Source organism: Eleginops maclovinus, chromosome 10 (genome assembly GCF_036324505.1).
Source record: "Eleginops maclovinus isolate JMC-PN-2008 ecotype Puerto Natales chromosome 10, JC_Emac_rtc_rv5, whole genome shotgun sequence".
Classification (NCBI taxonomy): Eukaryota; Metazoa; Chordata; class Actinopteri; order Perciformes; family Eleginopidae; genus Eleginops; species Eleginops maclovinus.
Genome location: NC_086358.1, coordinates 22,217,332 through 22,228,468, shown reverse-complemented (window position 1 = coordinate 22,228,468; position 11,137 = coordinate 22,217,332). Strand labels below are relative to the sequence as shown.

General features: G+C 41.2%; 1 protein-coding gene across 2 annotated transcripts; it reads right to left on the bottom strand.

Moving 5' to 3' along the window:
• Window positions 1–1,556: 1,556 nt before the first annotated feature.
• LOC134870469 (transmembrane protein 238-like) lies at window positions 1,557–6,246 on the bottom strand. Of its 2 annotated transcripts, XR_010166567.1 has the most exons (3): window positions 5,590–6,246; window positions 2,210–3,050; window positions 1,557–2,117 (listed from the first exon to the last, which is right to left on the bottom strand). XR_010166567.1 is itself a non-coding variant. In XM_063892652.1 (2 exons), the coding sequence occupies exon 1, from the start codon at window positions 6,160–6,162 to the stop codon at window positions 5,599–5,601; it is 564 nt and encodes a 187-aa protein (XP_063748722.1). In that variant the 5' UTR covers window positions 6,163–6,246; the 3' UTR covers window positions 1,557–3,050; window positions 5,590–5,598. The 2 variants fall into 2 exon arrangements, 1 of the variants encoding a protein (XP_063748722.1); XM_063892652.1 differs by having other exon boundaries at window positions 1,557–3,050.
• Between the last annotated feature and the right edge of the window lie 4,891 nt (window positions 6,247–11,137).

The following is an 11,137-nucleotide window of genomic DNA, read 5'->3' as shown; positions in this document are numbered from 1 at the left end:
CATGGCCATAAAAATGAGTGTGATCAGAATTGCATACAGCTCTGATATCATAATTGACGTATTTTCTTTGAATGCTGTATAGCACTAACATAAAATGACACACACACCACACACCACACACACACAGCACCGCTGCAGTGCGAAATGCTGGCAGGAGACACAATCCATGTCAAAGAGTGTCATGTTCAGGTGACCCGGGGGGGGGGGGGGGGGGGGGGGGGTGTGTGCTAGTGTGAGAGCTGGAAACGCAATGCTGGCAGCAGGCAATGGAAAGACAGGAAGGGTGTGAGGTGAAACCTGAAGCCGAAGGGAGAGGCAGTGTGTTTGTGTGTGGTGTGGGGTGGGGTGGGGGGCGTACGTGGCTGCTGGTTGTCATCCAATCCTGAGGTTGGTGGTTTGATCCCCAGCCTGCAGTCAACAGGTCTTAGTGTGCTGGGGCAAGATACTTCAACCCATAATTGCTCATGATTAACAACGGTGTGTGTGAGTGTCTTCTGAGCAGGTGCCCCTTGGAGAGCAGCCTCTGTATGAATGTGTGGGAATGGCTCAATGCTGACTTCAAACTTAAAACGTAACTTTAAAAGCGCTTTGAAAGGGAAGAATGACTGGAAAAGCATTATATAATACAACGTAATTAAAAGTCAATGTAGCAGTGACTAACAGGCGCAGAGGCTACAGGTGTGAGACAATGATCTGTGATCTTGAATTAGTAATGTAAGGCAGACACTTTTCCACATAATGCTCTTGTGCAAGGCTGAACTGCATGGGCCACCTCCTTAAAAACTCTGCGGCTTTGAAATCCAAATGTGAATTGTTTACAAGGAGATCGGCAATACTGCTACTTTAAGAAACCCATGGGGATTAAAACATATTTAAACACTGTATGCACATTAGAGAATCCAAATGAATTAAAGGGGGGCATTTTCCCCTACGGTTTTCTTGTTGTTAAAGCTTCATTCTTGTGGCCTTTCTTGCCAAACCTGAGGATTATTCTGATGGTACCCCTCAAAAACATGGCAGTTTGCTATCCTGGCTCCTAAATGGTGGAATAAGCTCCCCATAGACACCAGGACAGCAGACACTTTGCAGATCTTGCGTCACAAACTGAAAAGTGATGTTCCTTGGGAATTAAATTATTGCACAAAAAAAAGGCACTGAATATATCTGCACTTGTTGTTCAGAGTTTGATTCTCTATGTTTCGCACTTATTGTAAGTTGCTTTGGATAAAAGCGACTTACAATAAGTGTAATGTAATGTGTTAAGAATATCAGCCACACAAATTGGGTGAGAAACAGGTTGTGCTACATACTTGATGTTAAGATCATACAAAAGCACATATCATGCTCACTATATTTTAATGTTGTTATGATGTTTCATTGACAGGAAAATGTTTCTTTGTTCCTCCTCACACAAACCCATTCTTGTAAACTGAGAGTGCTCCCTGCCCCAGTGCTAATGGACCCAGTTTGACTGGTTTTATTGAATGGGTTGAGCGACCAACACTCAGATTTCCCAACGGGAAAATAACAACAGACACCCATTGGGAACAACAGTCTAAAAATGCGATTAGTTTAAAAGCAACAAAGAACAGTACTACATAATGAACATACCAAAATAAAAATGATTGGATGAAATATACTTTTTTGTCAAATTAAACAGAATTGTCATCACAGGGGCCATGGCAGGGCCAGCCAGGGGCCTCTGACCCTCTGTACACTGTAAGTGACACATTTTCTTTTGGAATCCATATGAAAACAACGTGATGCTAAATGAATAGATACATAAAAGGACACACAATTTCTAAATAATACACAAGACAAAGTGAGATGACAAACCATGCCAAAGAGAACTCGCCTTTTCTTTTTTCTTTTCAGAAGCTGACAGATTCCCCCTTTAGACTCAGAGCTCACGCAGCTTCATTTAATGTACATTTTTCACTTCACAAGTCTTGATTGTGAAGTTCCGTACCTGTAACAAGCTTTGATTTCCTTCTCCCACAAGAGTTGCTCAAAAACTGTTTTGTTCTGAATGAAAAAGCTGTGCATGTAATTTGGGGAGCAACTCTTCCATTGGCACCTCGAGGTTTCCCAGGTACCACAAGATCCAGAACACCAGGCTGAGGAAGATAAGGAGGGGTCCTGAGAAGACGAAGAAATCCCAGAAGCTGATGGGAGTGCAGACCCCGATTAAGAAGAGGTTGAGGCCTACCGGTTCAAGGAGGACGGCGCTGAGGAAGCAGGCAGATAGGTGCTGTAATCTATTCACAGCTTGAACACCTATTTGTACGACGTGGCAATTGTTAGGAGCATTTAGAAGAAATGCTTCAATGTCCAGCCTTTGAGTCTGATGAACAGGAAGAGTGTCAACACTCTGCTCACATTCCTTTCTGTATCTACATGTCACATCTTCCTCATGACACTGCCTGACAAGAGACACGTTTCCTCAAAACTGTCAAAGAGAGTTCCTGGCTCTATCATTGGATGAGGCTTCATTTCATTACCATGATCCAGGCCTTATCTCCAGCTCACAGATGGATTTGGAAAAACTGGAAATATGGCGTTGATGATTTAGATCAACAAAGTGTGAGAACACCTGGGTGCTCTTTACAGCTTTCAAACATGTGACGAGTGCAGACAGCTTCCTGAATGATACAGAAGAAAAAGAAAAAGAAGAATAACACATAAACATAAAAGGGTTGCAGCTCCAGAGTGTGGGCGTTACTGTGTGTTATCTGGCACCAAGCAGTATCAGTCACCTGTATACAGAAACACCCTCACACAACAATTACATGAAAACTTTATTGCCAAGAAAAAATATTTACAGACATCACAAAATCAGCAGATAAAAATAGAAATGTGCTATTTATAAGTCAAAGACTTCTTTTTTTCTCTGTGCACAGCCCATTGCATACTGTGGAGGCAAGGGGCTTTTCCCTGATTAAGACATTGTCTTTCCATGTCAAATAAAAAAGTGTCTTCAGTTCATAAACTAAGTGTTTTCAGTGTTGGGATTTTTGGAAAAGCAGGGTGACCAGAAAGCTGCACGCCACCTAAGGAAGAGGAGAGACATCATTTTGTATATTTGTACAGGTTGAAATCATCAAATCATGTAAGACAATTCAAGCACTTGTGAATGAAGGGGAAACAATATCCTCTGGAAGACAGAAGGGCCTAATCTGGAAGTTAGGATTGTTGTCCTATGAAGTGAATCTGTTGTTCAAATATTTCCCATTTCTAATTTGGATAACAATAACAACAGAAATGTTCAAAAAGTGGACTTTAAATAAGCAGACGATAGAATCGGTCACTCACTGACATACTGACTGTGTTCTCTACAACTCAAGTTTGAATCAATTACAATTCTGGGAGATATTAAGTGAAATTATTTTAAATTTGAGTGTTTCCATATAAGTAGATTGAGTAGCTTCCTAAATCAACAAGTGAGAAGTCTCCTGCTTCCACACATACACACCTCGGACAGACACAATCTATGTTCTCATCTCAGGAAAAAGGCTCATAAATGTGCTTCGCAAAATGTTTTAGTTATTTTTACTGCCTCAGGTTTGAAAAAAAGACCGCTATCTCACACACACACACACACACACACACACACACACACACACACACACACACACACACACACACACACACACACACACACACACACACACACACACACACACACACACACACACACACACACACACACACACACACACACACACACACACACACACACACACACACACACACACACACACACACACACACACACACACACACACACACACACACACACACACACACACACACACACACACACACACACACACACACACACACACACACACACACACACACACACACACACACACACACACACACACACACACACACACACACACACACACACACCTTTTGTTGACAATTCAGAATGAATACGTGACAAGGCACTCATGACTTGAACCTAATCTCTCTCTGTTACTGATCCATGAAACACAAACATATCACACTGACGAACATCCCATAATGACTCTTACAGGGAGAGGCTGATACAGCACGGCTCCCGACAGATCAAACTGTCAGCCCTGCCTACAGGATACTCATTTGTTTTTGAACCTCTACTTCCTAACTTCCTACATGACATATGAAATTGGGAGAGTTATTTCTTTATTTGCTTTTCTATTCCCTAAATTATTAGGCTGTTTAAACAATTTTTGTACACCTGGATTGTTTCTGTTGGATAAATACTAAACTCCCTTTGGGGTGTTTGATTTAAAATATTTTTTGCCCTAAATGTTATCCAATATCAAGACAGGTCATTTAAAATCCTATTTCCCAATTCACTTACTCAATTATGGTCACTTCTTGTTTTTCTCTGATGCAGGCAGGCCTGACCCCCGGGTGCTATTTCTTTAAACTCAATCTAAATCTAGCGAAATTAAAGAATAAATTAAGTTTTCAGTGTTTGAAAGCCATCATGTGCAATTACAGAATTACACAAAAGTGAAATGGTGGCTCTGCTCCCAGTGAAGGAACAGTAGGGAACCAGCCTCATTGTTCACAATGATTGTTCTTACCCACGTAATTTCACAATCTCCCATATCTCAAGATCATAAGCCAGGTGAGACAATATGGGAATCAGGCTGGGCCCTTATAAAGTTAACTATCTAGAACTAGTATGCACGACTCACACTTATGATCCCTGCGTTAGGTGGCAGAGGAGGCGAACCAATGTACCTGCTGCACTCCTCTGGATCAATAAGCTCTGCTGAGTTCCATTAAAATGTAATTGTGCCTTTTGGCCAAAAGGGTGTCTGGCTTGCCGAGCAGTTACAAGGAAAGTGACGGCTAAAATAATGCAGACCTGTAAAGGTGAGCAGAAACGATCAGGCTCATTAATTAAAAGCTGCCAGGGGCCACTGGAGATCTTTTCACAGCAGTCGGGGAACACAAAACATATTATGAGAGATATTCATCAGCAGAGTGAGCAGGCATGGTCCTGAGGGGTGGCGGGTTGGGGGTCATTCCTCACATCACTGAGGGTCATCTGATCACACACAATAATGTGAGACATGTCATAATTCCGACTGGGTGCCACAGTAATGATGAAAGAGTTTCAGCAGAGGCAGGGAGAGCTACACTTTAAAAAAACAATCAATAACATTATCTTACATGAAACAAAGAAATAAACCTACACCTTATCTAAAGATAATGTTTAGCTTTTTATAATTGTGTGCCTTAGTGTTATATGATATGTGAAATATATTAAACTAGTTATTGGCACGTAGAAGTATTGTGCGTGAGGCCTTTATGGAGAAGGTGGTAAGAGAAATATGGAAGTGAGAGAGGAAGCAGTATGTGAGAAGTATACACACTTACAATACACTTCTGTCATGAAGCAGTGTTTGAGCCAACCCCATGGGTTCGTTTAGAATACATACATATTAATATCCCTTAAAACTTTCACAAAAGTAGTTATCCCAGGCATATCATTATTTAAAGATAACAAAAATCGCCAACTTGGACTTTTATTTATTTCGGGCCCCGCTCCTCTAACGTTTTCTGCACGTGTTTGATGACACCCACCTTATCCTGTCAGAGGAGCCTCTCGGCTTTGCCCCCTGCTGCTGGAGCCCCGCTGCAGTTCTTCAGCACCCCCAGCTCCACGTTCCTGTCAGCTGGACCCGCGCACTCAGGCCATCCATCAAAGCCTGTGTTGTCCTGACCCGGCATGGCTCCACTAGGCCTACTGCCGACCTCCCAAGTTACCCGACACGGAGCAGCACGCACAGTTCGGTTCATCTCCTCCACGTCCCCCACGCTCTTCTTCTTCTTCTCATCCCCCGCTTCCAGAGGCTTCATGCCGCCTTTGGAGAGCCTCTCAGACAGCTTCCTGGCCCACTGCGTAAAGTTGATCTCCAGGGAGCCGGCCCTGTCCTCGGTGCACTGATCCACGTTCCCAGCGTACCACGGAACCCACCACATCAAACTCAGGAAAATCACGATGGAACCCGTGAAAATAAGGAAATCCCCGTAGAAGCGGCCGTCCACCTTCAGGTTGCCGAAAATCCCGACCAGCAGCACCACCAGCCCGGCCGCATCAAACACTACTGCAAGGTAGAACAGCGGCGCGCAGTTCCCCACGCAGCTGGGGGCCATACCGGAGGAACGCGAGCCCGAGTAACGGAGCCGACACCCGCCACTGGTTTTTCAGGACACACACCTTCCACCTGTGCGGCGTTTACCTGTGAGTAGGCCCCGCCCCTCATCACGTCACTTTACCAGAGGCCCTCAGGGGACTTATTTTTTACCCTGTTTGTTCCTTTTCATTCAAATTTCCTTCTGTCCAATTTTTTGGTATGTATTTGATTGTTCAGAAATAAGACATGTTAAATAAATTTTTAAAAGACATGCCACAAAATAAACAAGAACTCACCTGGGGACACAATACTGCAGGAGAGCTGTGAAAACTACATGGGCCATTTATGTTGTTTTATGTGTTTGGTGTACCTCAAACTTTCATTGCTGTATTAGCGTTGTTGAAACACTAAAGCTGTTGTTAGTTACATTATGTAAATAAAGTATTTTAAATAAACGGACACGATTGTTCTGCTTTTCAATGCACTACGTAAAATGTACTTGTCGACCTTGTGGAACCCAGGTTTCAGCGTGAACCTAATTTTTCTTTGGAACTATTTTCTGCTGAAAAACCTGTGATGATGAAAATATATCCAGGTAATGTCTTTTTTGTTCAAGTAGCACAAACTACATTCCAGTAATTTTATATCAAACCTCCTGAACTATCATTTTCTATATTTTGAACATCTAATAGTTTTTTATAATATTTGAAATATTTGTGGTTGTTTGCTTTTTTGGGCAAATTCCTCGTAAGTGTTAACCTACTTGGCAATACACCTGGGTTGTGTTCAAATTGTCCGGCTATCTTAGGAAGGTTCCTAACGGAGTGAAATGACCTGGAAGAATCTCAGTGGACGCCATGATAAGAGCTGTTTGAATTCTCTAGAGCAGTGGTAACCAACCTTTTCAAGCCCAAGATCACTTTTTATTCCAAATTGTAAGCCGAGATCTATCAAACCGATATCTTCCAAAAAACCCACTTAGGAGTAAGACTGTTCATCTCATATTTATTTTTGCAATCAATTTCTGTTACAACAGGCTCAATGTACGTGCATACACACACAAAGAAAAACACAGTAATGCACAGTTATCTGTTCAATGCACAATATTCATATTTACGGAAGGCATATCTGTTCAATACAAACTATTCACATAGCTCAATGCACAACATTCATATTTACGGAAGGCATATCTGTTCAATATAAACTATCCATATTAAGTTTCTCTGTTCAATGCACAACATCTGTCAATGCTCAAGTTGCTCTATCAGCCTGACTTTAATGAGACTGCTGTGACTGCACATTGTCTGTAAGTCTTTTGAAATCTGGTTGATAGTTAGTGATTGCCAATCTGAGGCAGTCAGTAGGATGTGCGTCAGTCATACGAGTTCTATACTTGAATTTTATTATTTTCATTTGTGAAAAGGCCATTTCACATAAGTATGTGGAGCCAAAGTAGGCCTTCAGTTTAAGCACGCATGACACAATCAGTGGATACCTCTCTACTCACGAGAGACCAAAAGTCCTGGTCTCTTGCTCTGGCCTTCAATTCAATGTGGCTTTGCATTTCAATAATCTCCATGTCAACGCCCATAGGTAATGTAAACACCTCCTGCATTTTAACTGACAGCTGTTCAATGTCAATGCTGAGGAAAGCGTTTGATACAAAACCAACTACATGCCCCATGTCTTGTACCTCCACAAATCGAGTGCCAAATTCTGCAGTGCAAGCAGGCACCCTCCTCATATTGCTCTATATACACACACATCTCCCATTAATGTAGTCCCAGTCACATCAGCATCCCACAATAAACAGTGATACATCAAGTAAACAGTAAACAGTGATACATCAAGCAGTAAGTGCCACACTGTAAGAAAAGACCCTTACGGATTTATATCAGGCGGGCATGGCCATTGTAAGGAAGACTGGCCCCTCATCACTAGATGAGTCAATTCGTCAGGTAGATAGTTGAGCAGAGGAGCCCACACTTCACTAAAGGACCCCTCATTACCCTTCACAACTGCACTAAGTCGTTCATGGGGGAGGACCCGGAATATTTCCCTATACCATAAGGTGACAGTAGGTGGTTTATCATTGATCCAGTTAATTAAAATACATTTTCTGGCCAATAGTAGTAATTTGTCGCATAGTTTGAACTTCAAACGGGTTAGAGTCACCTCCTTTGAGGGGAGGCCAAGGATGAAAAGGTCAGGGTCCCTCTTCACCTTTGCTTGAAAGATGCCACTCAGTTCCTGTGAGATCGTTCCCCAAAATCTTTTTATCAATTTGCATTGCCAGAAGTAATGGTAATATGTTCCTACCCCTCTATGACACTTGTTACACAGAGGTGAAACCTGACGGTCCATCTTATTTAGTATGTAAGGAGTCAGGTGTAGACGGTGTAATATTTTATACTGTGTCTCTCTCAATCTATTACATGTAAAGGTGGATTTAAATACTACAATGGCCTCCGGCCAGTCATCCTCAATATACTCTGTGTCAAGATCTTTCTCCCATTTCTGTGCAATGCTTGTGATATCACCTGGACTAAGAGAGTATAGCAGTGCATAGAAGGAAGAGATAAAAAGGGTGAGACCTTTACGGGAAATAAGGAACCTCTCAACATCACTGTACATGACTGGGTCAAGAGAGAGTAAGGTCCTGGATCCAACAAAGTGCCTGACCTGGAGAAAGCCAAAATGATGTTTTGTGGGAATACTGAATTTGGACTGCAGTTGTTGGAAAGTCATTAACATACTATTGTCGTATAGGTCTCCAATCACACGCGCCCCATTGCCATGCCACATGTCAAAAATATTGGGAAGGAGACCTGGGGGGAAATCCTGGTTCCTCGTAAGAGGGGTCAGGAATGAGGTATGACCTCCTCTGACTATACATTTACAGATTTCCTGCCACACTCTAATTGTGTTGTATATAATTGGGTTATTCTTGATATCCCTATGTAGCTTTTTCTTTTCACCCATCACCAAGCTCCAAAGTGAGGACGGCAAAGCGGACCACGAATCCAGACAGGGCTTGGATTCGAGATGAGCATGTAACCATTCCCATAGGAAGCGAGCGTGACATGCCCAGTTATAGAGAGTTATGTTCGGCAGGCCCAGGCCTCCCCTGTCTGAGGGTAGCTGTAATGTTTTCATTTTCTGTCTGGGCCTCTTGCCATGCCATATGAACCTAGAGAATGCCCTCTCTATAACAAGAGCAACCTTCTTGGAGATCCACAGGGGTAGCATTTGTAGGGGATATAATAACCTGGGGAATACATTCATTTTGATTAGGCTAATGCGCCCCATAAGGGATAAGGGTAGATCGTGCCATCTATCTAGGTCCTTCTTTATTTTACTTGCTATGGGAGAGAAGTTAAGCTTCCATAGCTCTGTCAGGTCTGGTGAGAATTTTATCCCAAGGTAGGTGAAGCCTGTGGGAGACGAATTGACTGTTTTAACAACAACATTCATTACATGTGACATGTCAATTGCTTTAGCTGCCAATGCCTGTTGATGTATGTATGTTGATGATGGGTGCATTATACAGCAGAGGGCTATACCCATTGATCACCAAGCCCAGTAGAATAACCTCCACTTGTTCAACGTTAATTGACAATATTTTTATAAATGTCATGGAGAACACTGTTAAAAGTGGGCTGTTAATAAATGACATAAGTGACCATTTAATTGTATTTGTAATCTATGATTGTGAAATAAAGACAAAGAAGGAGGAAAATTGCAATAGATATGTAAGAGTAAGAACTGATGAAACAATAAACAAGTTCAGGAATGACCTCTTAAAAGAAGGGTGGAAAGGAGTTTATGTAGAAGAGGTAAATGCTGCTTATGAGGCATTTCTAAAGATCTACCTTTCACTGTATGACAAACACTGTCCGACAATGCTATGTAAACATAAAAAATCTAGTTTCAATAAAAAGCCTTGGATAACAAAGGGCTTGCAAAATGCATGCAAAAAGAAAAAGAAACTTTATAGACACTTCATTAAATTTAAAACAAAGACTTATACAAATAAGTTGATATGTATATTGAGACAAGCCAAAAAAGAGTATTATAATAAGAAGTTAAAAGAAAATACAAATGATATCAAAGGCACTTGGAAAATTCTAAACAATGTAATAGGAAATAAACCCGTGTGCACAGGTCTGCCCAGTTATTTCATTAACGATAATAATAAGGAAATAAAAAACATGAATGAAGTGGCAAATGAATTCAATTCTTTTTTTGTAAATGCTGGGCCTAATCTCGCAAATTCTATAAAAAAACATGAGGATAAGCAAACAGAGAGTGGCTGGAATGTGAAACATAAAGTGTTGCAGTCCTGGTTTCTCGGAGAAGTGAGTGAAATGGAAATTAGATCAATTGTAGCAAAATCCCACAATAAGACATCATCTGATAGTGATGGGGTCGAGATGATTATAGTGAAAGAGACTATTGACTGTATGACCAAACCACTAAGCTATATTTTCAATCTTTCTTTTAATACAAGTACTTTTCCAGACAGAATGAAAATAGCGAAGGTTATTTCAATGTTTAAAATGGGAGATAAACACAGCTTTACTCACTACAGACCTGTGTCTCTACTTTCACAATTTTCCAAAGTACTTGAAAAACTGTTTGTACAAAAATGAGATACATTTATTGAAAATAATAATTTGTTTAATGAGAGTCAGTATGGCTTTCGGGCCAACCGATCTACAGCTTTAGCAGTAATGAAAATAACAGAAGAAATTACAACAGCAATAGAAAATCATAAATACACAATAGGCGTATTTATTGATTTAAAAAAAACCATTTGATATTATAGATCATACCATCTTAATTTCTAAATTACATACATATGGTGTGCGAGGAATAGTTCTAAACTGGTTAAGTAGCTATTTAGATGACAGACAACAATACCTAGTTTGCTGGTAAAACATCTGAGAGTATGAACATTGAATGTGGAGTTCCACAGGGCTCGGTCTTGGGGC